The 27,193-nt window shown below is 43.0% G+C and overlaps 1 protein-coding gene across 2 annotated transcripts in view; it reads right to left on the reverse strand.

Moving 5' to 3' along the window:
- Nucleotides 1–27,193, reverse strand: part of nf1a (neurofibromin 1a) — a 116,919-nt gene that overhangs the window by 69,870 nt on the left and 19,856 nt on the right. For both annotated transcript variants that reach the window (XM_080730875.1, XM_080730874.1), the window contains exons 11-29: nt 26,572–26,646; nt 24,388–24,519; nt 22,413–22,550; nt 19,022–19,144; nt 18,062–18,141; nt 17,405–17,528; nt 16,101–16,347; nt 15,334–15,407; nt 14,616–14,699; nt 13,804–14,190; nt 12,929–13,068; nt 11,361–11,483; nt 10,309–10,392; nt 9,927–10,043; nt 6,531–6,712; nt 5,125–5,336; nt 3,647–3,808; nt 2,732–2,829; nt 819–954 (exon numbers count right to left, since the gene is read on the reverse strand). In XM_080730875.1, the coding sequence (XP_080587001.1) occupies nt 819–954; nt 2,732–2,829; nt 3,647–3,808; nt 5,125–5,336; nt 6,531–6,712; nt 9,927–10,043; nt 10,309–10,392; nt 11,361–11,483; nt 12,929–13,068; nt 13,804–14,190; nt 14,616–14,699; nt 15,334–15,407; nt 16,101–16,347; nt 17,405–17,528; nt 18,062–18,141; nt 19,022–19,144; nt 22,413–22,550; nt 24,388–24,519; nt 26,572–26,646 (2,718 nt within the window). The remainder of the gene's footprint in view (nt 1–818; nt 955–2,731; nt 2,830–3,646; nt 3,809–5,124; nt 5,337–6,530; nt 6,713–9,926; nt 10,044–10,308; nt 10,393–11,360; nt 11,484–12,928; nt 13,069–13,803; nt 14,191–14,615; nt 14,700–15,333; nt 15,408–16,100; nt 16,348–17,404; nt 17,529–18,061; nt 18,142–19,021; nt 19,145–22,412; nt 22,551–24,387; nt 24,520–26,571; nt 26,647–27,193) is intronic.

Below are 27,193 nucleotides of genomic sequence, written 5' to 3' on the forward strand. Positions count from 1 at the left end.
ATGGACATATTTTACTGCACCACTGTTGTTAATAGCTGTGGCTCCAAAGCATGTTGAATGTGTAACAAATGACCCAAAGCTAATCAGTGATACAGTCTTGGCCACCATTGAGCAGATATAGACGGTTTCAAACTGACAACACCACCACCACCTAACGTTACAACCCATATGAACTCCGTTCCATTTCGTGTGTATGAAATAAATACGAGAGGCCTTGCTGGCTAGCAATTGTTAGCTTCGCTAACTAACTATAATGTTCTTTAATGTTCGTTACTATGGTGGGAAAAAAAACTTTAGTGGGAGATATATCTTGTGGGTTTCTCTCTTCCCGACTGCTACCATTGTTAACCAACATATGCTAAACTGGTGGATGATAGCAAATGCTGTTAGGCTACGCCAACTACGGGATAATATTAACAAAGAAGACGGGATGTGTCGGAGATATTTGGCTCTAGCAAAATGAGAGTGAAACCGTCTATAGGCAGCAGGTCAGTGTGAGAGCGGAGCAGTGTAACGTCCTTAGCGAGAGTGTGGCAGCCGCCGCCACAGGCGGCCTATCTGAAGCGCCTACAATCACAAAGGCAGGCTTTCCTAATAACTACTGCCTTTCCTAATAAGAGTGTGTGTGCGTGTGTGTGTGTGTGTGTGTCTGAGTCCTTAATCCAGCAGCGTGTGCAGCAGCATAAAGTGGCACCTCAGAGTAGCTGGAAATGTGCGAGTGAGAGATAGAGCGCACGCACACGCACACACACAGAGATGAGGGCAGCAGAGGGTGAACGTGGTGTGGGTGGGCGCTGCGGGTGGACGTAGGCTCCTACCTGGTAGAGACAGTGGCAGACGCTGCGGAGCTGCGGGGGGAACTCGCTGGAGGAACCGATGATGGCCTGGAAGAACCGCTCCGTGATCTGCAGCAGGTTCCTCTGGTTCTCCTCCAAGTTCTCCCCCTGCTCCAGCCTGAGAACACACACACACACACACACACACACACACAGTAGATCAGTGGTTCCCAAACACTGGGTCGGGACCCATTTTTACATTTAGTTTTTGAGCGGTGGTCACACCGTCTCCTATACGTGGCCGTGTGTGTGGGTATATATGTATGTATGTATGCGTCCGTCCGTCCGTGTCTGTATGTAGCCTGCAGTACCTTTTCTGACCACACATGTTAAGGGAGGGGCGCTGTTGTTCAGACCACACACACACACACACACACACACACACACACACACACACACACACACACACACACACACACACACACACACACACACACACACACACACACACACACACACACACACACACACACACACACACACACACACACACACACACACACACTCCACCGCTCAGTTCACACTAGTGTGATTTTTAATTGTTATTTCAAAACATATTCAAAAGTATTCCCAAAAAAGGTTTGCGCCATGTTGTGAGCTTGTAGATCTGCTATTTTCACTAGTTTGTGCCGTGTTGTGAGCTTGTAGATCTGCTATTTTCACTAGTTCTGGTCCCGCGCAAACGTCTTCATTTAATTTTTGGGTCTTGAGCTATACAGTTTGGGAACCACTGGGGTAGATGAACCCTACCATAGCTCACCACTTACTGTACAGAGACGTGATGAGTCCCAGCACGCCAACATTTGATTAAAGTCTAATTCCTGTTTAATAAAAAAAGATTTATCCCTTTCAATCCTGCTTGAACCTGCCTCAATGTCCTGCGTGGTACACCATCCCTGTTCTCAACCTTTCCCAGTCTCTCTTCACACTCAAAGGAAAACAAAGGAGAAGGTATAAATCGTCCTTAACATTTTGTATGCCAAACTCGTTCAGTAACGAGACAAGGCCGCTGGAGGTCGCTGTGCCAAAACTCAGTTGTCTTGTTGAGAGACGAGACAAAGGGTTAACTTTGTTACGTGCAGCTGCATGCATACTGCGTGCCCTGTGAGAGACCCTGGTGCATACGTCATAACGTGACAAGCACAGAAGCAAAATGGAGCGTCTATGCTGCATAGACTTCTATTCTATGCTGAAACACCAGATCTGCCTGTTTTCAACGCGAGCGTTTGTAAACAAACGGATATTCTTCCTCAATCGTCAGTGGACACTCACATGCACACGCACGAAGCTTCCGAGGCTCTTCAAAATAAAGAGTAAGTGAACGGCGGCACCAGCAACAGCTAGAAATGTTAGAAACCTTGGCTTCCATTGTGTTAAAGATAGCTTCTTACTGATGGGAGCTTAGCGTTATTACGGCGTTCGATAATTCTAGGTCACATTAGTCCAACACTGGTGAAGGCTAACTTGGTGAAATGCAAACCTACCACGCTGGTGAATGCTAACCTGGTGAATGTTAACCTGGTGAATGCTACTATGACTAAACCTAACCCTAACCTCAGTAAAATTATGCCTAAACCTAACCCTAACCCTTAGTTGGGGACGTATACCTGAGGGATAATAGTCATTTTGGGACGTCGAAACATCGAGATTTCACCGTTACTGACCAAGTTCATATCTAACTGTCTTCATGTCTTGCATGTCTCTTGACCTCCATTCTCTCTCTCAATAACGGATACTCAGCGGATTTCCATCTATCTGGATGGGAATCATCAGTAGATTAGAGGATATGATTACGGTAACTTCACTCTAAGTCACATACGGTACTTCAGTAAACTAGTGTTGCACTGGTCTGCATCATCATTGGTCTTCATGGTGGGTGTGGTGGGCAGTTTTACCTGGTGGGGTCCACCTCAAAGCTGATGTGTTCAGGGGTGGTGATGACCCCTCGTAACAAGGGCTCCAGTAGCTTCTGCAAGTAGGCTGCCCCGTACACCTAAGGCACACGCACAGGAAGCAAGTGAGGTTTCCTTTCCAGCTCAGTATTTCATGCTGACCAGAAGACATTCTAATATGCAAGACATGGTCTTCAGGTTAACCAGTTAAAGCCTACAGCCTACTTGTTTGACCCAATTCCTGGATTGTTTACGCCCTACATTAAATATTTTCGCCAAAAACAGATGCTCTACAAGCAAACGTGTTGTGAATGCACGACTGAGAACATGGGGTCAAAGGACCCCACATGTGTATTTTGACATTTGATTCCATTGAGTAATTCTATCATCAGCAGCAGAGAGTCTTCTTATTAGCTGTTCTAAAGGTTTATTTTTATTTAACGTCAACAATGCTGGATTATGTCATTGGAGCCATAATGTTTAAAAAACACCTGGTATCCTTTAACTTAGTGGTTCTCAAAGTGGATTCCAGAGACTGTGGGTTCCTTTAGGAAGGTCTAAATTTACCCATACAAGTCTGTAACTCTGACAGTTACAAATGTAACCAAATGAACCCTAACAGGTTCATTTGGTTCCATTTGTACACTTCCAGAGTTAAGGGGAGACCTTGAAATGTGAAAGTTTGAGAAACACTGCAACTTCTCCCATAACTTCTTCTTGGCATGTTTGCTTTCCCTTCACTCTTCAGAGATGGTTACAGTTACCAATGCAAAATGATAGTCATAATAACTTTAACCACTTCCTTGTCATGGAAACCTACATTTGCACATTATCCGTATGAGATCTCACACAGCGTGCCGCGCAGGCCACTGTAATGAATGCACTCGAACGCCTGATTTCCATGTTGTGCGTTCTCACCTTGAAACAAAAGGTCATTATTTTGCTGGCCAGGCTGTTTCCTCTGAAGAGAGTCTGCATGGAGTCGGCCAGCTCCACTTCTTTGGAGAACATGTTCCACAGCAGCTGGTAGAGCAAGTGGCGGGAATCGAACAGCGTCACCAGCACGCGGGCCAGCTCGTCCTGGGGACAGGACAAACATGACGGCATTAGAGCACCGTTTCCCAAATGGTGGGTCAGGAACAATGTTTGGGTTGTGGAACAATTTTTATGGGTCACAAGTAAATGTTTTTTCTTCATGAAATAAAAACATGATTTTTTTTTAGATCATTTGATAGTGAACAAATGTTAAAGACCCAATGAAATGACTATTTTGGGTATTTTATTTTGAAGTTTCAGTTTGAAAAGGAAGCCTGTGTGTTTCTGAACCTATCCGAGGGGACCAGCCCTTCAGGCGATGGGATTTAAAATCTGAGTAATGGGAGCCAGCAATGGGAAACAAACAGGTGAATGTAATCAAAGGTTCATTTATATTCAAAAACTCTATCTATGTCATCACTTTTTGAATTTCTGTTCACAGGAAGTAATTAAGAATGGCCTATTTAGGGACCTTTGATATAAATATACACAAAAATGGTTTATTTTCTATTTTTTTGGCATCTAGTGTTAGGTATGGCCATATTATCAATTCACTACAGATATGCTCTAAAAGTGTGAAAAACATGTTTTTGATTTCACCCCGTCTTTAAAGAAGTTGTGAAAACAGCTGATCTACAAGCTCAAGTGACACGTTATGTGCTTGTAGAACTGCTACTTTCACTAGTTTTGGGTGCCGGGAAAACGTTTGAATTTCTTTTTTGGGTCACAAGCTAAACATTTTGGGAATCACTGGATTAGAGTGCCAAACTTGCTTATATTATGCACCTGCCTCAGATGACTCTGATTGCAAAACAAATGAACTCTTCAAACTAATTGATCTTTACTCACATTGTTCTTTTTCTGGTTCATACATATCTATTTTTGGGGACAAAAGGGAGAAAAATACAGTGTCGAGCACTGCAAATGATAAGAAAGGGTCTATTATTAGGATATACTACAGCCCATAGCCTGGATGGATGACTGCTCTGACATTGGCTAGTTTGTCGTTAGGCCAGCAAGCCATTCCATATCTTGCAATTGGCTAGACATTCACATTCATAGGGCTGTTGCAATCCAGCCAAAAATACACAACAGTATGGTCTCTGCCCGGTGTTAAGATCAAACAATACCGATAAATTCTCATATACACATATCTGTATGTCGGATCAGCGGTTGGGATCTCCATATAGGCATAAAAGGGACACATACAGACAGATACAGAGATCTCAATATTTGGGCATAAAAGACGCGACGAGTATTTCTCAACTGGAAAGGCGTGCAATCCTAACAGGCATCCTCCCAGTACGATTAAGTTAAGATCAGCATTATTAGCCATTCACAAAGCACGTAGCATAACACACCCATTGGGAACCTGGAACCACGTTGGCTAGTGCCATTGCAATGGGCAGCTCTCCCTGGTCTCCCATCATGGTCACCAGTTCCACCAGTCTCTCAAAGCGGTCGGCCAGTACAGTCTCGGCCAGGGTGTCGAACTCCGTCCCTTGCTGTAGGATCTTGGTCAGCACCTCCATGAAGGTGGCTCGTGTCTGGAGGTCTTTGTGATAACCCAGGCCTGACGGAACACAAACGGTGAAAGTGAGTTTATCTACAGACCGTCTGTGCTGCTTTAGTTACATGTCAGACTGTGTGTGATGTGACTGAATCTCGCTCGGATCAGCCATCAGGCTGTGACTTGAAGCTTTACCACTACGACGTCAGCCAATGATGGCACACTGACCGGGACGTTTGACAGATTTTCCGATAAACTAATGCAACGCCGTGGTACCCGTCACATTAGACAGTACCATACATACACAGTATGATTACAGCCTCCATTGCTGATTGGCTCAGCAAAGCGGCCATTACTAATAAGGATTTGAAGATTATATTTTTCTCCAAAACATAAAAAAATGGCAAAAGTAGCAGATCTAGAAGCTCACAATGATACAGCAATGCACTGTGAGCTTTTAGATAGGCTATTTTATCAATTTTTGCACAACACTATCAAGCAATTATAAAAAATCACACTCGTGTGAACTGAGCGGTGGTGTGTGTGTGTGTGTGTGTGTGTGTGTGTGTGTGTGTGTGTGTGTGTGTGTGTGTGTGTGTGTGTGTGTGTGTGTGTGTGCCCCCTGTGTGTGTTTGTGTGTGAGTGTGCCTGGCCAATGCCTGGCCTATCCTGAACAACAGCGCCCCTCCCTTAACATGTGTGGTCAGAAAAGGTTACTGCAGGGCCAGGCTACATACCCGGAGACAGACAGACATACAGACAGACAAACAGACAAACAGACAGACAGACAGACCCACACACACGGCCACGTATAGGAGCGTTGTGACCACGGCTCAAAAATACTGCATTAATTTATGAAAAAACTAAAAGATGAAATATGGATATCAAAGGTTTCTATCGGACAGCGACGATATGAGCAGCATATGGAATTGTTCTGTATTGATAGTTGTGCTTAAGTATTGCTATTTGCTTTTTTTAAGTATGGCTGTTAAACTTATGAGCGTTGACTGTTTTTGACACTATATATATATATATATATTCTTCGTTCCCTTTCTTTGGTGTACCTTGCTCTTTACTGTACACTGTTGATTTTTTTCTTTTCATACTTCTCTGTAAATTTGTAATTATTCTTTAACTGCCATACTGCCTCCGGGCAATTTTGTAATTAACCAATACTTGGCATGTAAACGACAACCCCACCACATCAACCCCCACCAAGTCAAAGCCTGGAGTGCAGCAGGTATGTGTATTATTCACCTATGGAGTGCATGAGGCCACTGTCCACGTTGGCATTGAGCAGGTTGGACATGGCGAGGACGGTGCAGTGTCGGAGCGACGCCAGGCGGCGTGACATGCCTCTCTTCCTGCCGCCCACCGGCTGTCCGTCATCCTCCACCTCGCTGCAGTCATTCAGCAGGTTCATGAACAGAGTGAAGTACCTGAGGGAGGATGGGAGCGCACAGCAGGAGACACGGTCAGCAACATCAGGGGCGTCACAAGGGGGGGGGATGAGTTACTAGGGCACAAGGTGGAGGGGCCTTAATTATTATTATGATTATAAAAGTCGTGAGAATGTGTGCAAATCTTTGAATGTATATATTTTTTAATGGAACATTTCTAACTCAAATTTTGCTTCTGGGCGGTCCCTGGAACTATATTTTTTGAGATGGGAGACATTGGTTTTTCAAAAAACCTTAGAAGGATTTGAAATATTCAAAGACTTTCACGATTTTTCAAAAATAGCAGATCTACTTGAGCTTGTAAATCTGCTATTTTTCAATAGTTAAAGCACAAAATAATGCACAATAATGCCTTCCCACTAGTCTAAATGGGTTAAACCGCCTCCTCCTATGAAGAACATTCATGGGGGGCCCTTGTACCCAGGGCCCAAAATGTGATCTTCTTGCTTTATTACAGTGGTTTTCAACCCTTTTCATATCAAGGTCCATTATTTATTCGGCATTCGTGCCACGGACCACCATTTCAGTTGAGATTTAGCCTCTCAGACCCAAAAGGTAGAATATTTTGTGATCATTGGATAAGATTTTGTCCACAGTTCCATGCTGTATTGATGAGGTGCCATAGGAGAGATAACAGACAAACAATTCTTCTCGAATTGTGTAGACGTCACAATAATTTAACTCTTGAGAGCATAAAATGAAACCAAATGCAAATCCATTTGGTTTAATTTTACACTCAAGAGTTAAATATCTATAAGGGTGCATTAAGGGCACGTTCTCACCCAAAGTCCGCTTAAAAGGTCCGGATCAGGGACCAAATGTTTACATTGTTGCATTTTGAATTTGGTCCGGGTAGCGTTCACACGGGACTTTTGTTAAAAGAACCAAATATGTAAACAAAATGACACGTGGACATGGTCATACAGGCTGCTGTTGATCTATTGACAGAATAGGCTATTCCTATGGAAAATTACTTCACTGCCTATTCTAATTCATTTTGTGTTATTAATCACAGCCGCTTCCTATATCTTTTTTTTAAAGAAGCGAAACTCACACATTTCAGGCAGTAATTAGCGATGGATGGAGGAATCTCTCTCTCTCTCAAAAAAATATAGCCTAATATAAAGCCTTCTTCTTGATTCATTTAACAATAAATAGCGCAAGAACGCGTGGCCAAATAAAAACATAATAAGCGGCACCGTTTCCACATCAAATAATCTCTCTCTGTCTCTTTCTTTCTTTACAAGCAACGGGTCCATAAAGATATTTCCTATCCTTATCATGTTGGAAATGTGAAGCTACATGAATAAATAACCTAAATAAATACAATAAAATAATAGCAAATCCCTATTGTCCCAAATGTTGAATCTAGCATATGCGTGTGAGCCATAACTTTATATGCGGTGGCGCATGCTTAAAAATAACATATCTAACAGGTTGCTAGCTTGCAGATCTGTTCTTTAGACCACAGGATTCATTTAGCTCTGAAACAGCCGTGTAAGCTTGCAAATCAGTTATGTTTACGCACAGCACACGATGACTGGAGTAGGCTATGGACATCTTACTGCCGTCCCAACAACAATGTGAAAAGTTTGACTCGTGAACGCCTGTCCTCAGGGGAACAGTGAGAGAGCGAAAAGAGAGCGAAATCCTAATAATGCCTTGAAAAAAAAGCCAAGTTTGACATTTCCTTGTTGGATGGAAGTTATGTGCGCATCGAGGCTGTCTCCGTCTACTCCCGTGTTACACACAAGATGGTGACCTTACTTTTATTTGTGACAGTATTTGCGTCAAAACAAACAATGATCACCGTGTTCGGAGAGCGACCCCTGGAGTCACCGCACACGATGGGTCACCAGTTTCCATGTAGGCTGTAGTTACAAGACACCGCACCAGAGCGGCTCACAGGGAGAGGAGATGATACAATTATTAACGTGTAGCCTACTGCATCTAATGAAGAAATATCAGCGGTCGGGTCATATCAATAGTGATTCCCGTAAGAAATTCATGCTTTTAGAACTAATTATTAATCCAGCTTCACAACTGCAAAACATAAAGATTGATGAGTGTAGGCTAAGCTGTAGGTAGCTGAAGTTAGAATTGATTCACGAGTTGTCGTTTATTCTTTTTTTCCATAGCCTATTGTTTTTCAATGAACAACACACAGTGCAGAATGTACTGTAGGCTGATCAGACCTACGTTTGGTCCTCTATAAAGTCCGGCTCCGTTCACACCAGCAGAGGACCGGACCATGGTCCTTTTGGAAGAGGACCGAGTCCTGCCTTTTCAAGAGGACCATGGTCCGGACCAAACAAAGGGACCATGGTCCCTTTGCACGTTCACACCAGCGGACCAAAGGAGAAAGAGGACCATGGTCCCTTTTAAGCGGACCAAATAACCCTGGTGTGAACGCGCCCTTAGTTACCAACTCTCCATCATTTAGCTGGTTACCACCTAGAATCCCTTCAAGGACCACCGGTTGAAAACCACTTACCCGTAATTGCCGGACTATAAGCCGCTGCTTTTTTCCCATGTTTTGAACCCTGCGGCTTATACAACGGTGCAGCTTATATATAGATTTTTACAGCTAAGGGCCAGTTAGTTTGTTTTACAATGGTCTTTAACAAGGATTTATATGTAGATTTTTACAGCTAACGGCCACCAGGGGCACTCTAGCAGGAAGGACACCTGCGGCTTATAGTCAGGTGCGGCTTATATGTGTAAACGTTTGTTTTTTGTTCTAAATTTTGCAGGTGCGGCTTATAGTCAGGTGCGGCTTATAGACCAGCAATTACGGTAGATAGGACACGGAGCTGGGAACATTTCCCCTTGTGGATCCCACCTTGCCAAGCACTTGAATGTTAATGAGAATTAACATTAAAATAATCCCCTTTCACAACATATGGTTCTGGATAACAAGTTCATCGCCTATTTCGACAGTGTGGACACATACTGTAATGACAAACTGAATACACAGACAGTGATCGATCCATTCCATGTATCCGTCACTGTCACTGTCACTGTCACACACACACACACACACACACACACACACACACACACACACACACACACACACACACACACACACACACACACACACACACACACACACACACACACACACACACACACACACACACACACACACACACACACACACACACACACACACACAGCTGTGGGTCCTTACTTGAGGAAGAGCTGGGACTTGGCCTCCATGAGTTCTACACCATCTCCTTCTTCGGGCTGCAGGGGCAGGCCAGCTAAGAGAGACACCACCGCCTCCATACTGGCCTGATCCAAGTCCCTAAAAACCACCAGAATACAGTATTTCTTTAACATCAAGCTAAAATTAAGTTGCGCACACAATTTGGGTGCAATATTGAGAATGATTCCAAAGCTCAGAATACAACACTAAAGATAGCGATTTTCAACATTGTTCTCGGCTGTTTTTCTATTGGTTGAGGACATAGTTAATTGCATTCAACTGGCATTCCAGCCAGGATGACAATGGCAGCCGGTGAATGCAATGACTTACTAACTTAACACAGGCACATGTAACTAAGCTGCACCTTGTCAGGCACTTGATGTCATCATCAGCGGCTTGGTTGGAGGTCCCCATCACCCAGTCAGTCAAGTACTCCACCATCTTGTTCCTAAAGAGAAGACCCTACAATGAACCTCCAGTGTTCAGGGCACCCACCAGTTCTATAAAGTCTATTCATTTATTTATACAGCCAACACACAGTTTAACTGTTCTGCTGCTGTTGACGACGCTCACCGTCATTGAAAGGGTTAATACCATGGCGCCGTTGACGGTGAGGACTGTCAATCTTACTGTATATACAGTAAAGATATTATTACTTACTGTACGTCGCTCCGGTCCCGCCCGCATCGGTAATGTCCGCGATTTGTTTACAACGCACGTCGGGCGTGCACGCGAAGTGAAGCTCCTCCATAGTAAATCCATTGAGAGGCCCATAAAGAAACTTCAATAACTCATAAAAGACATTTGTATACAAAAAGGGGTCTCCACTCTGCACACTCTAGACACGGGATGCGCGCAGCCATGTTTCACTTCTGGACCCACACTGTCATGTGACTAGATGACGTAATCGTTGCCGTCAAGTGATAATCCAAAAAAACAAAAACAACCCCCTTCCAGCCCTTCAAAATAATAGCGGCGGCCTATGGAGGAAACGGCGTGGCACCGAGGCACCAAGCAACCTTCAGATTAAGAGGCACTATTAGTGTTAACAGTCAACACACTGAGTTCTGTTGAAACCCCTAACATCACAAATAAGAAAACGCAATAATGTTTTTTGCGATTCAAGGAAATATATTTTTTGCACAGGGCTTATGCCTCATTCACACTACAGATATATAGTTGAACGTTTTGCTTGGTAATTCAATGTAATCTCAATGGAAACCAGCTTTAAAGCTTTCAAAGCTTTGCTTGGAGCGTCTCCTGTATCTTTAAAGCTGGTTTCCATTGAGATTACATTGAATTACCAAGCTAAACGTTCAACTATATATCTGTAGTGTGAATGAGGCATTACACATGGACAGAAAAAGCAGCAATGGCCTCCAGCCCTGCAGATGGTGCTGTAACATAGATACTGACCTGAACTTCATTTCCTGGCAGAAGGAAAGGTCGTCTCTCCTCTCCATCATCACCTCCACCAGCTGACATAGCTTGGTCTTAATCTGGATAGCATGGACCATGTTACCAAGGATACGGACATACCTGGAGGTGGAGGGAGAGAGAGACAAGATGATGATGTTTGATATATCCGTACTGGTTTGTGTCGCTTTGGTGTTTAAAATGGCTGCCTTTTTTGACTAAGAGTATGACCTTACGCTTTGTAAATCACTCTTGAGCACCTCCTAAATGCCTAAATTGTACATTTTAAGAAAGCCTCCAATAAAGCAATATCATTTTGCTGATATCTTTATCAAAACTTACTATGAACTGATGAAAAAAAAAAGACTTTGACCCAAGTCTTCCAAACCATCCCACAGTGTAGCAGTGGCCACTGGCTCAAGCAGTTTGGCCGAACTCCCCACAAAGAGCGGACGACAGCAAGTACGTATATTATAAGTACCTTTTACCAATTATAGAGGGTTTAAGAGGTACCGGATATGCAGCTCGGCAAATAAAAGGTGAATTGATTCCAGCGCATGACGGAGGACAATATCACGATAAATTAAATCTCCACGATACGATTTATCACGATAAACGATAATATCACTTATCGTCCCATCCCTACTTAACGCTGCCTCCTTCCTCCAACATGCCGCCTGAAAGTGCCACACAACAGCGGGAAGCGAGCCGACTTGGGAGGAGTAATAACTCTGCTCCTTTACAAGCAACCCTGAGCCCTCCCGCTGTGCAGGGACCTGCTCTCTCTCAGACAGGAAGGGCTAGAAGTTCCACCCACATCCTGAGTAGGGCTGTCACCATTACATTTTACATGACCATTAATTATCACTCAAATAATTGCGATTAACGATTTAATTGTGTTTTTGTCGTTGACAATTACATTTCTGTTTGGCTTTTAGGCTTTGAAGTTGCACATGGTAGATATGACACATAACCTTAATATACAAAGAAATTACTGACATATTTGACAACTTTATACTTAAAAAAAGAACTTTGATAGTGGAAATAGCCGATCTACAAGCTCAGAACGCGTCGCGATGCGACGCGTTTTTCAAAATGTAAACGATTATGACAAAATAATCACGATTATGTCAAATAATGGCGATTAGACGATTATGTAATGTGACAGCCCTAATCCTGAGTACCTGGATCTATGGATCTGTGTTCTATGAACATTACGACCGAGATATTTGCCATAACACCCTCCTTGCCTGATGAGTGATTTGGTGAAATGGGAATCGCTTATCTTGAATATATACATGGCAAAAGGGGGTGGTCCTTGCTGATGATGCCAGGCCGCAACATTGGTCCAGCCAATGGAATTGTCTGGAGTGTATAAACAAGGCTTCATTGGGGTTCTCTCCTATAGTGAGTTGAGTGAGTAATATGATAAAATAACAGTATATAGCTGCTTGTTTATTTCCATTTTCCTCCATACATACAGGTATGACAACATAAATGAAAGTTGACAAAATGTGTTTGCGTTGCGTGTGAGCGTGCACATGCGTGCCTCATACACACACACTGACCTGACCAGGTTGAGCATCATGGTCTCGATGCTGGCCTGTCCCAGGTGTTCAGAGCTGCCTTCAGTGTGACTGTCCAGCAGGTTCTTCATGATGGCGATGGTCTGCTCCACAAACTGGGTGTTGGTGTCATTGATGGGGACCTGAAGCAGGGACACACAGCACAGTGTCACTGACAGACACTCCCTCAGCACTTCTCATAAACACGCTGCAAGCCTTCAGCAGCACGGCTACAGTTTTTGAACCGTAGGTTTCTTAAGCACTTAGAACCTACAGTATTGTACTTTTTTGGCCCGGCTCAGTGGTCTACCTTTTTCCCCCCAAACCAAATCTGTTTCTGCGAAAAACAACTGCAATACAAGGTGACCTGCTAATAGATCTGCTATAGTTCATCCCCAAAATGTCATTTTGTCTATCGATTACTCACCCCATGGAGACTTGGAATTCATGGATATTTTTGTTTTTGTCGCATTCCTAAGCCAATAATGTGAGGAGACTCTGTCTCCATAGGGAACAAAGCAGGCTGTTTGTGTCTCCTTAGAGAACCACTGCAGGTCATCAAATTGTTGGCTTAGGAATGCAACAAAAACAAAAAGTTATCCATGAATTCAAGTCTCCATAGAGTGAGTACTCGATAGAAAAAAGGTTATTTTGTTGGATGAATTATCCCTTTAAGGTATTTTTTTAAACTAGGTCCATTTTCCAGCACAAATAAAAGCATCAACCTGAATGAATAAAGCATCACAATGAAAGTTGGACGTGAAATAATTGCGACGCATTTTCAATAATTTATTTGCGTCGCTTCTGGTGTGTCCTCTAGTGCAAATGACAATAAAAAACGTCACCACCATCCAGACGGCCCCTCTGCCGCCACTCACCGGTCCCTGCGTGTCGAAGAACTTCCCGATGCTGTTCCTCAGCTTGTTGAAGAGCATGGGGTAGAGGGCAGGGCTCAGCTCCAGCCCCAGCAGGTCCTTGACGTTGGTGCGCACGTGCAGGCCCACCCGGTCGTGACCGCACACCAGCAGGGCCAGCAGCCGGTTCAGGAAGTGGCTGAGCGGAGTCTCGTTGCAGGCGGAGGGCGGGGCAGCGGAGCAGGAGGCGGCGGGGTTGGGGGCCTCGCAGGAGCCCACGGAGATCATGGAGGGCTTGCGCTCGTTCACGGGCCCCATGGGGGGGCTGTAGGTGGCGGGGCCCGGCGTGCTGCGCTGCTGCAGGCACACGCCGCCCAGGGCACACAGGAAGCCCGTCATGTTGATCCACTCCTGCTGTGGGGGAGGGCGAATGAGGACACTTAGTGACCGGCAGAGGACTAAAGGAAGAGCATCTATCTATCTAGGCCACATGCAGTACTACATCACTGGAGCACAAAATGTGGGTCACAGATTTAGTTTTTCGAGGAACAATTGAAATGGCATTGCAAATACACAGTAATAAGCCAAGTAATTAAAAACTATCTTTAATTAAATGTGCTGATAATCATATATGATTACACGACAGATCACCTTAACTTAGGGATAAAGCGAAAATGCTTTATCCCTTTCTTTAGCTTTGCTTTTATTCAAATTAAATTAAAATAGTCAAATAGCTGAAATTAGCCAATCCACAAGCTCACAACAAGTGCAATGCTTTGATTTGCTATTTTCGGTGTACATCACCAGCACGCAACACAGTATAAATCAAGCCTTACCTGTCCGTCATCTGCCTTATTTTTGGGGAAGTTGAGAATGTGTTTGGTGGTCTGGTCCCACTTTGCATATGTGTCTTCCCAAGCCTATTAGCAAATAAGAGCAACATGAGAGACAATTTTACTTGGACAGCAGGTCAAATTGTAAGCAGAGATTGAGAAAAAAGAAATAAATGGTAAATGGTAAATGGTGCATTTATATAGCGATTTTATCCAAAGCGCTTTACAGAGATTGTGCATTACATTCACCCATTCACGCACACATTCATACACCGGTGGCGGAGGAAACCATGCAAGGCACCAACCTACTCACCGGGAGCAATTAGGGGTTCAGAGTCTTGACCAAGGACCCTTCGACATTAACTCAGGGGGAGCCCGGATTCGAACTGGGAACCCTTCGTGCTCTAATAACGGTTTCTCTACCCCTGAGCTATCCGCCCCATAATAAAGTCGGAACGGGACGGAATCGTTTTGTAATTTGATTATTATTTCGGAACAGGTCGGAATCGGGCGAAAATTTACAGTCCATTTCGATTTCTGGACCATTTTTTGGACCCGTGAAGAGCTCTACTTCAGAGTAACAATGCTAAATCATTTTTCAATGTTTTAAACAAAAAATACCGTGAGCTGTATTTTTTCCCGTTATTATTAAACTCATAGTGTTTTGCCGGTCGGCCCCGGCACACAGGTTGAGAATACTGATTTAAAGTGATGTTCTTACTTCAATGTTCCCTGGCGTGGGATGTTCTATCCTCCGCAGCAAGGCCATCACTCTCTTCTGCAAGGTAGAACGGCCTAGCAAGACACAGACGCACTGATAAAGACAACTTGTGTGATAAACGGGAAAAATATCATATAGAAGGATTAAGTGTGTGACTGTGACTGTGTGTGACTTTGTGTGTGTGTGTGTGTGTGTGTGTGTGTGTGTGTGTGTGTGTGTGTGTGTGTGTGTGTGTGTGTGTGTGTGTGTGTGTGTGTGTGAGTGAGAGTGAGAGATCTAAATGTGCAATCCCTGCAGTACAATAGAGGTGATTCAGACAAGTGACGTCCTATTCATTGCTTGCCAGGTTGCCATCTTATGCAAAAGTGATTTCAGGTATGGTACCACTTATTCCTGAGGGGTTTGGTGTTCCTAATGTCCTATGTTGAACGTCTGTTGTGTGCATTTCTGAACGTTAATACCGTGTGCCATGCCGAACGGCGCCAAGTCCTTTATGCCTGTGTGAAGAACTTTGTCATATTATAAAATGTAAAATATGTAAATGTATTCTGTGTAGAATGAGCTAGGATTCGGTATTTATTCCACTTTATTGTTGTGTTCCTCTGCAAACCAAATAAGTACATATGTTGATGTCAAAATATGTTTTAATTTGCCAAGTTTCTGGAAGAAATTGTGTTGGGTTTTTTAAAACAAATGCAAGGGTGTCAATACTTTTGTCCACAACTGTATCTATCCATCTATCTATCTATCCCCCCAGCCAGTCTGACCTGTGCCCATCATGTTGCTGACGGAGGCCAGCTCGCTGAAGGTGACGTAGTTGGGCAGGATGTTCTGGACCGGCACTTCGTCGGCGGCGCTGCGGATGTCCGCCTCCTCACAGAGGTGTCTGAAGCAGGACATGGCCACCAGAACCGCCTCCGCATCCGGACTCCACAGGAACATGTACAGACACACCTCCAGCTTGGTCTGGGCTTGTCGGCAGAAGGGGATGCCACTCCCCAGGGTGGCACACTCCTGACAGGAGAGAGAGAGAAAGGGATGATGATGGTCTCATAGAATCCGGTGGCAAACTACAATAAGATGACCTTTATCTCTTCAGGAAGATGAAGGAGAGCTGCACCTTCTGTGGGTCAAAACTTTCACCTAAAAAAAGTCTTGTGTTGTGTTTTGTAATCAAATTATTTTAAAGTTATACTATGTAACTTATTTTATAAAACATATCTTAAAATTGTCCTAACTATTAAATCGCTAAAGTTTTAGAACCCCCACTCCCACTCCGTTCATTTCAGCCCCAAAAGCCTTTTCTTTATATGTTTTCTACTTAGCCTTGACAAGGGCGGGATTTCCCGGCAAAATGACGTCATCTGCATCATCCGTATACGTTGTGTATACGATGGCCAATCACATTGCAGATCATACACACATGATACACTACCGGCCAATCACAGCGCAGATCATACACTGCCGGGCTCTCTGGTGGGTTTAGGAAACACGCCTTCAGGAAGTACACTGCAGTGTTTACACTGGTCTAGGAGTCTAGCATGTAACTCCCCAACCGCTGCTCGTAGAGGGACACGGGAGACCTCATTGAAAGCGTCTCGGCGAGGCGAGGCGGACGCGGTGGTCTGACGGCCCGGTCCGCGGCGAAAAACGGCCGAAAAAAGCAGACGCGACCGCGGTTTGCTATACTGCTACAGACCACTAGTTGAGCAACTTACACAGTATAGCTTTAACAGCTTAGTATCTAGTAAATTATTAATATGGGCACTATTTACATTTACAATTTAGGCATTTAGCAGACACTCTTAATCCAGAGCAATTTACAATAATCAGATTACACACACCAAGTCTATTATGGCTGAGCAAAAGCTTTATGAAGTACAATCTCTCATGGATGATAAAGAATATTTTTATCAAAATAATAATGTTGCTTTTGCTTCTACTACCCTTGTGATACCATGCAAACATGGATTTAATATTTACTGTTGTATGAACATTTAGGTTATCAAAAGTGTCCAGTGCTGGTAAACATTATTATTAATATACTCATAGTAATTTCATCAAATCAAACCTTGTTCTTGAGAAGGAACTTGTTCCTGCAGATGAGAATCTCCCTCAGCCATTTGAGCACCTCTGTCCCATTCACGATCTGGTGACCGATAAGCTTCCGGCAGATGAGGAATAGTACCTGGGAACTGAATGGGAGTGGAGTAGGGATGGGACGATATGAAACAATTATTGTGACCAAGAGATTTATGATACTATCACGATAATTAAAACATCCCCAACTTCCATTATCGCATGTTAAACGGGGTATTGATACTCCATAACTGCCTTTGCAAATCTGTGGGGGCTATTTATTACAAAAACTGCCATAAATCACATAGATCATGAATCCAACATCCTATCATCCCCAAATTTGGAATTGCATGTTGAGGGCAGTGCACCTCCTAAAGCGCTTTCACTTCTACCCGTAGGGGGGGACAACAAACGCAGCCAGTCTATTGTACAAACTATTACCCCGGCAACTTCCTCGTGACCCGACAGCTGCACCACACAACTGAGAAAGGCCCAGGTAGGCAACCCTAATTATAATATAAATATTGGGGCGGCAGTAGCCTAGCCCTAGAGGTAGGGAAGACACATAATAGTATACCATATATCTGCCCAGTTAGCTGTAGTACATGGGAGATGCTGACTGGTACTGGAAAAGAGGATGATTAAGTACCTGATGTCCCAGAAGGTCTCAATGGGACCGTCAGGGTTCCACAGCTCGATGGTCTCAGGCTGGTGGAGGACTAACAGAGCCTGGAGACACAGGACACAACACAAGGAAAGGAGAAAAAGTTACATAGTAGTTACAGGTAAAGATTATTTTATACGTTACGTCAAGATTGGATTGGATCCCATTAAAGTGGTAATGACACGCAAAAAGAAAGAGGTAAATCATCATAAAGTTGGGCATATTCCCAACTTTACATCATCATCATCATATAGCCAATCTGCCCAAATTAATTTATTGCAGTTAGTGTACTGAAAGGGTCAGCTATCATCAGATAACCTGACCCTTTCAGTACAGTAACTGCAATAAATTAATTTGATTGGCTAATATGGGGGGGAGGGGCGGAGTGCATCATTATTCTGAATCTACGCAACAGACAGCTGACCGCAGTGAAAATGCGAATTCGAATAACGAAAATGAAAACTAGCAATTGCAGGTGTAAAAATTATAAAGATTCTGCAACTTCGTGGCAGTCTTTTAATATTTTGACCCGATTCTATAAATGTCTTCTAAACTATCTTCTAAATCAGTGGTTCTCAATATATGTTGTTCCAGGGCTCCACAGAAGCAGAGATTTGAGCTACAAATGTTCGCTTTTAAAAAGATATATTCAAAGATTTGCAAAGAATTCACGATTTTTCAAAAAGAGCAGATCTACAAGCTCGTAGCACACTGTGAGCTTGGATATTTGCTATTTTTTTCATATTTATTTTTTTCCAGGTCTTAATGGGTTAATGAATACGGACTGAGACTCGAGTGCTTTGGTTTCAGGATGAAAAGGTTCATGCATCCATTTAAATTCCCCCATCCCTATTAAACCTAAATGGTAAATGGTGCATTTATAAATCTGATGTTTTATTTGGTATAAATGCATTTGGAGAATTTAGGAAGCCGTCATAGTCTCACCTCCATGGCCTCCTGGGATACCTGGGATAGATGGGCTGAGCTGGCCAGAGGAACCAGCTGTACCAAGCCCGTGATGAGCTCTGCTGCACTGCTCTGGACCTCCGGGGCCTGCTTCACTGGATTCTGACACAACGACAGACATAGCAAACCATTCTCCATTTGACAGCCAGTAGAGGTGAACAACAAATATCACTTAAGCATTTAACGGTCGCCCTCATTATCCAGAGAGACTATTGAAACATGGGTGAGGTAAATAGTCACACAAACGGAGTGCAGAGGACAAAGTATTGCCTTGAAGAAACTTGCATATCGTCACTGTCAGGCAGAAACCTCATTTCAAACGGGTATTTCAGTACAAGACTGTCGAACAAAACTAGTGAAAATAGCAGATCTACAACCACACAAGATCAGCTATTTTCTCTACTTGAACTAGTTTTTAAAATAATAATCAAAAAAGGAACGGTTTTGGACATACAAGGTTTCCACCTGACAGCGACGTTACAGTAAAGTACCACCAGTAAGACTCCCTAATCGGGAGATAAGCGACCGTAGGTCACTTATCTCCACAAATAGGGCAAAAATGTGTTTTGCCAAAATCTTCCTGATCCATGTTGATGACATGAGTGTAGACATACTGTGTAGTGATTTTCGTGATTTGAGGGCAAAATCTGTAGGAGCAGTGTCCAAAAATGTGTTTTTAAAAATCGGCCTGGAGGTGGCGCTATATGGGAGAGATTCATGTTGATGGGATGAGTGTAGACATACTGTGTACCAATTTGCGTGATTTTAGGGCAAAAATTGTAGGAGCAGTGTCCAAAAATGTGTTTTGCAAGAATCGGCCTCATGGTGGCGCTAGAAGAGGGCCATGTGAGAAATGAGGGGTGGGGTCTCCGCGCCGGCAAGGCGGACGAATAGGTACCGGCCCCGGCTGTCCCGGTCGCTCCTAGCCGGAGTTACGGCATTTTATGTGAGCTGCAGTGTAGGGGGTCCTCCACTGGGGGCGCCACCACTTTTGCATCCATTCTGGAGCACCAGGAGTGGGTGGTCCCCGGGAATTCCCCGTGAGCAGCCCCGTTGGTGTGGTCATTTGGTCAGTTTAGCACATTTGGTCATTTTTTACATCTGGGGGTCCCCCAGGGACCTGGGGGTCCCTGGAGCTCCGGGGGTCCTTGGAGGTTGTAGTTTGGCAGGCAAGGAACGTGTGTGCAAAATTTGGCATGGATCGGGGCAACGGTTGCGGAGATATGAGCAGGGCAAGAGTGTGACGTGTGAGGTGTGACAGACAGACTGACACACAGACGGACACTTTGTGGTGGTTTCTACAGTAAGTAGCGACCTACGGTCGCAATCAAGAAACGATACCAATAGAGTGAAGTGCTAGAGGTGAGGTATGTTTATTCTACTGTTTGGGAGCCATAAGGGAGAAGAGACTAGCATAGATGTGGCATGTAGAATGCCAATGTGCACATTATCTGTTCAAAAGAAAAATCCATTGCATACGGACTGTAAAGTGTTTAACTTCACAACAGGGGTAATGTCTCTCAGTCAGGCCACTTTAGGAATGACTTCTTTGAGTATAAAAAGTCATCTAAAACGACACCTCAGAGAGGCTTCTGCCCAGAAGGGCTGTGGCCCGGTCGGGCCATGGGAGAGACGGTCTAGCAAGCCAGGCTGCTTGGGCCCTGCTATGATGATTATGATCTTAATAAAGTTTGTCTTTCCTTCACCCTTGGCGGAAACATTATTTCTTCCATAACAGTTGTCTGGGGTGTTTTATAAAAGGCTTGGACAGCACTCCTGTGTTTGCTGATTTCAGAGAGTGGGGCTGGGAAGGCTTGTTCTTGAAGGTACGTATGCAGGATCCATGCCTTTAGTCGCCTTATAGGCCACCAACGGTGTTTTGAACTGATGTGTGATGGCAGTGTAATCAATTAATTTGTCAGTTCAGTTTTAGACTAGCCGAGTAATCTACATAATACAATTAATAACAGCTAGAAGTGTTTTGACTGTGTCCAATTATGCCCATATATGGAGAAATTAGTCTGTCTGCGTCCATTTTATGCCCATATATGGAGATCTCTCCAACTCGGGAACGATGTAAATAGGGAATGAATGCCCCGCCCTTTAATGCAAACCCCATTGTACCTGTTGTCATAGGACCCGTTTTGACCATCTGTTTGCCTGTGTCCATTTATGCCCATATATGGAGATATCTGTATCTGTCTGTCTGCGTCCATTTTATGGCCATATATGCAGTTCTCTGTATCTGTCTGTCTGTGTCCCTTTTATGCCCGTGTATGGAGATCTCTGTATCTGTCTGTCTGTGTCCCTTTATGCCCATTATGGAGATCTCTGTATCTGTCTGTGCCTCAGACTGTGTTGCAGACTCAGTGCCGGTTCCGGAAAACCCTGATGTCAGACATCAGCTCTGTATAAGGAGATTCCAAAAATTTCGGGCTGGTTCCGGAGAACCGCGTATCAGATCGGGCAAGACCGGGCACTGAACTCTCCGCTGCGGCGGGGAACGCGCATGCCGGTTCCGGAATGTCAGACATCAGCTCCGCATACGGAGAGTCCGAACTTTTCGCGCCGGTCCCGGAAAACCGCGCGTCGGGTCGAGGCCGGGCACAGCACTCCGCAGCAGGGAACGCGCGAGCCGAATCTGAAGCCGGTGGGACAAACGGTTCTCGAGATACGCGGGTTACATACATACTCAGAGATTTCTCGCATTTATTGTAAGATAAGTTAATACAATTCAAAATGGTAGTAAATGCTTGTTACAAATTATCTGAACCAAACTTAAGTATGTGTTTTATTATGTATGTGTTTTATTATGTAACAAAGACGAGCATTCTCAATTTGGGCGTTGTTAGCCCAGAAGAGAAATGTTCACATTACACATGACTAAAACGATTACGTGATAACTAATAACTATCTTGATCAATTTGAGCAATCAATGGTTTCAGCTAGGGCTGTCACAATTATTACATAATCGTCTAATCGTGATTTATTTTTTGACATAATCGTGATTATTTTTCATAATCGTCATAATCGTTTCTATGTTGAAAAATGTTCATATATAAAAAAAAAAAAGGTAAAAAATTGTGGAAATAGCAGATCTACAAGCTCACAACGCGTCGCGAAGCTTGTAGATCGGCTATTTCCACTATCAAAGTTAAGTTGTCAAATATGTCAGTAATTTCTTTGTATATTTAGGTTATGTGTCATATCTACCATGTACAACTTCAAAGCCTAAAAGCCAAACAGAACCCTAGCCCTAATTATCAACGACAAAAACACAATTAAAACGTTAATCGCCAATTATTTGAGTGACAATTAATTGTCATGTAAAATGTCATATCGTGACAGCCCTAGTTTCAGCCCTACTCACATGCAGCATGAGCTTGGGGTCTGCATGGATGAGCTTGACCAAGGCGAGGAGGAGGCACTTGAAACTTCGCGTGTCCAGCTCTGCACCTTTCTCTTTGAACTTAAGGCTGGTCGTCATCTTCTCCTTGAAGGTCAGACTCTGTTGGAGCATAAAGTTCATAATGACAACGGCACCTTTTGTTGATATGGCAGCAGGTCATATTTCTTTGCTGTTATGTTGGCTACTCGGACGAATGAAGTTGTCGCTCCTACAGGACACTATGAAATGTGACACTTCGCTTGCTCACAGTATACAACGCTGATGAAGGCGTAACGCCGAAACGCGTTCGTTGTTGCTGGCTGCTCTGCAGCATACCTTGCCGACTTTAACCCATTTAGGCCTAGAATTATTGAATGCTTTAACCAGTGAAAAATAGCAGATATACAAGCTCACAGCGCGTAGCAGATATACAAGCTCACAGTGCGGCACCGAGTGCCACGCTGTGAGCTTGTAGATCTGCTATTTTTGAAAAAGTTGTGAAAATGTGTGCAAATCTTTGAATATTTGTATTGCGAATGTTTGTAACGAATATTTTGCTTCTGGGTGGTCCCTGGAACTAAATATTTTGAGATGCGCGTCCGTGGCCAACTACATATCATTGGGGGTCCTTCACATGAAAAGGTTTGAGAACCACTGACATAGTAGTCTCTCAAGAACAGACTAACTGAGCTCCAGTTAAGTGAAAAGGACCGTTTCCGGTGCCACGCTGTGAGCTTGTATATCTGCTATTTTTCAATAGTTAAAGCATAAAATAATGATACACAATATAGTGTACCCGTTCTGAATGGGTTAATATAAAATAAAAAAGGGCCTTTAAGGACTATTCTGTGAGTGCTGGTGTTCTCTTTGAGATTGTTCTTGTAAAGTCATATTTCTTTTCTACCATGCTGTTGTGATCTACTGGCTCAGTCTGCTTGCATGGCATGGGCTCGAGATGTGGTTTTCTGCATGTTTTCTTTTTTTTTTTTTTTCACACTTCATTGTCTGTTCCGGAAGGTCATAGAAACATTTGACAAGAGGAAGAGGCAGTCAGCTCTCTTCTGATTGCATAGAAAAACCTGACAAGCATTTAAGGACCACAGTGGAAATATTTTCAAGTTCATTCTTTTGGTCAGCAAGTGTCATATTTATATTAATCCATTAGAATCAATCAATCAGTAGTAGGTTGATATGCATTAATGTATTGTATGTGTATTTTATAGAGAAAGTGTACCATAACTGGGTTTCTATTAAAATGTATCACAAATATTATTCAACTGAACATTTTGAAACGTAGGCAATGATGATGATCCTAATTAAGATTTTAAATGAATTAGTAATAGTATGTCTGAGCATTGCTACCAAGTGGAAATCACACTTTTTATCAACTGAATTTATTCTTTGCCTGGTAGAGGTAAAAGCTTTCAGATATATGCATTTCTTCCACAGATGATGTGCTGCCCCCTAGTGCACAATCTGTGAACTTCTTTTCAACAGGTGTAAAGTAAAACATGTGTGGGTGCTGGCTTGTGGTGGACGTTTCTGAGTGGACAATAATATTACCAGAAATGACCATAACAGGTCTGTAACTCAGAGTGTACAAATGGAACCAAATGGATAAAACATTTGAGAACCACTAATACTAGTTGGACTCCTAAAATGCCATAGGGTTGTAGTATTACAGTGTCAACTATATATACTGTGTGTGTGTGTGTGTGTGTGTGTGTGTGTGTGTGTGTGTGTGTGTGTGTGTGTGTGTGTGTGTGTGTGTGTGTATATATATATATTCTGAAGAAAACCAATAATTGGGTCTTGTGATTAAAATAAGAACATTATAACAAAAATAATAATAATAATAAGTTGCCACGAAAAAATACCATGTCTTTGCCACGGACACATTTGACGGGTATGGACATATTGATGACCCCTGGTGTGTGCACGTGTGATATGGTCATACCGGCGTCATGCGTAGCGGGGCATGTGTGCTGAGTCCTTGGATGACCCGGTTGAGGGTTTCTGAGAACATGAAGCGTAGCTCTCCAGAGTAGCTGTATACTGCATCAATCTTAGGCCACCAGTCCAGGTGGGACTAGGAGAGAGAAAGAGAGAACACACAAACAGAAGTTGCAAAAGAAATCAGTACAAAGACAAAAGCGTGAAAAAAGCAGCAATTCATTCAATTAGCCGGATAAAGTCCATCCTTCCATCAAGTCCATCAAAGAATTTCCTTTATGACAACTAACCAATTGGTCTATGATCCTATTATATTTAGGTACAGATCACGTTTATAGATTATACCGTACATACACAATTACACATACATACAGATTAGGGATGTGCACGATTATTCGGATATCCGACTAAACTGGGCTGATCCCACTATTCGGTTTGTAAATAAAATTCGATTATTCTATTAAATATATTTTTAATTATTGAGATATGAACTTTATTAAACATTTGCATCTTGCACCCATATTAATGTAATTTCTTTATAATAAAAGGTTGCTTTAACAAGTAAAATAAGCAAATTAAGAATTACCATGGGTGATTTGCGGAGCCTGACTGTCACACAGTTAAATGGTCACGATGACCCAGAGCGAGTGCACTGAACGCTGGCAGCAGCATTCAGCGGCAGCAGCAGCAGGCTGTCTGTCTTTCTGCTGCTTCAACATGAGTACATTGAGTGATTGAGCAGCATCATTCATCATTCATTACTCTTAAAACTTGCTACGATGCAAAGTTTTTGTGAATGCTTTGATGGCAAAGTGTTGTGGTGATGGAGAAATCAAATCCAATAAAGACGACTGGATGTGAATCACTCGTTACCTCGACTCGAGTAGGCTATTGCCTGCTCCATCAGTGTGATCTGCTCATCTGAAGAATAATCCATTTTGATGTGAGAACATGGAGAAAGTAGTCTCAATCATAAATTGGCTGCTAATGCCATAAATAATGGTTTAATGTAACTGAGGAGAGATGAGCAGGTCGCTTCACGAGACGAGTCCAGTCAGTCCAGCTGCGCTGCGGTGCGCTGGGGAGTTCATTGGTATTTGACCTACTTTTTTACGTCTATCACTGGTGATGCAATTCATTAATTTGGAGCAGATTCCAATAGTATAAACATTATTAAAAGGCTTTCAATATACTCTTGATATTTTTTCAAATGAGGTTTAGCCTAATAGATTGAAATGTGCTAAATGTTGTCTATTTTCTGCGTGTTAATGTCAATAAATAAATTCATCAATTAATTTTCGGATATCCGAATATTCGGTTTCAAGATTGTCGTGTACACGTCAGTGAAATTAGTCACAGATAAGATGCGCCCATAGAGTATACTTGTACAGATTATTCCCCTAGACAGGAAGGACACTTGTACGTATTATCCCCATATTAACTCATTGAGTGCCTATCCCGAACTAGTTCGGGATTATTATCGCATCCCAGAGTGCCTATCCCGAACTAGTTCGGGATATAAAAAAAAAAAAAAAAAAATTGAATTTTTTTTTTTTGGACCCCATCAAATCTAGTGAACATGATTTCAATCGCGATTTTGCATGTTCCACCCCCATACAACCCCATCTAACATACAGGGCAGCCATTTTTGTTTACATAACATGTAAAACATAATGGCTATTATCTCAAGAATTCCTGAACGGATTTCCAATCGGATTTTTTGTTTGAAAGCTGGTAACAAACTGCACAAATCCACTCCAATGCAATCCAGGATTGCATTGGATTTTTTAGAGCTCATTCTTCTCTGTTTTTTTCCCATGCATGAGGTGTGCAAGGTTTAATCGTGGCTAAATTGCCGAAAATAGATCTTCTAAAATGCTTGGTAGCCAATAGCTAACTTCAAGCTAACTTCATTCTCTTCCTGTACATGCACAAAGGAAAGTGTTCTGGCAAGTCATGGCTCCAGGGCTTGGGCATGCATTACCAGCATATCTCTATTATTCTATGGCCACTGGGCGCCCTCTAGTGGTGATAGGGTGGCACTAAATGAGTTAAGTGTACTTGCACACAGTATACCCATACATAATGAAGTCCATATAGATTATACCCATCAAACATACCCAGTATGGTTTATAGATTATTCCCATCCATAGTATACAGATTATGTCCCCGGGTACAGATTACTTACATTGGTGATGATTTTGTGCAAGGAGTTGACCAGGACAAAGTGAAAGATTGAAGGAGAGGAGGCGGCCAAACAGACCTGCAGGGGGAGATAGAGGAGAGGAAAACAATTAGTCATTTTTATTTTTTTAGCATGCACTCATATCAAGAGGAAAGTGGAGGACGGGACTAAGGCGGATGGACCCATAAACCTTACTTATAGGATACATTTTTGTCCTTGGAATTACCGAACAACAAAATTACGCAAATGTTATTGTAATTCGTGATGAATCCCACTGAGCAGTGTACTTATTCTTCATTGTGCATCAATTCCAAAAGAAGACAAATACTGTTGTCCAAGACACAAGTCAAAGGCAGTCAACAGTCATGCATGCTTGTGCACATGTGAGGCTATTAAACTGATTTCTAACTGACTACATTCATTCACAAATCATTAACCTCAACTATGGCAACATAGTTCAGAAGAAGTCAATTTCGTTTAGGCATGCTGAAACCGAACAAGTTCCCTGCGGACAATATTGTTCTATACAAGACGTGGCTTCACTTTGGCTGTTGAACATTACATCCTGCCCACTATATACACTGCTTCAGTGGACAAAGTGTGTCCTATCTCTCTCCATGAATAG

This window comes from Nannobrachium achirus (genome assembly GCF_963921795.1).
Source record: "Nannobrachium achirus genome assembly, chromosome: 8".
NCBI classification, from domain to species: domain Eukaryota; kingdom Metazoa; phylum Chordata; class Actinopteri; order Myctophiformes; family Myctophidae; genus Nannobrachium; species Nannobrachium achirus.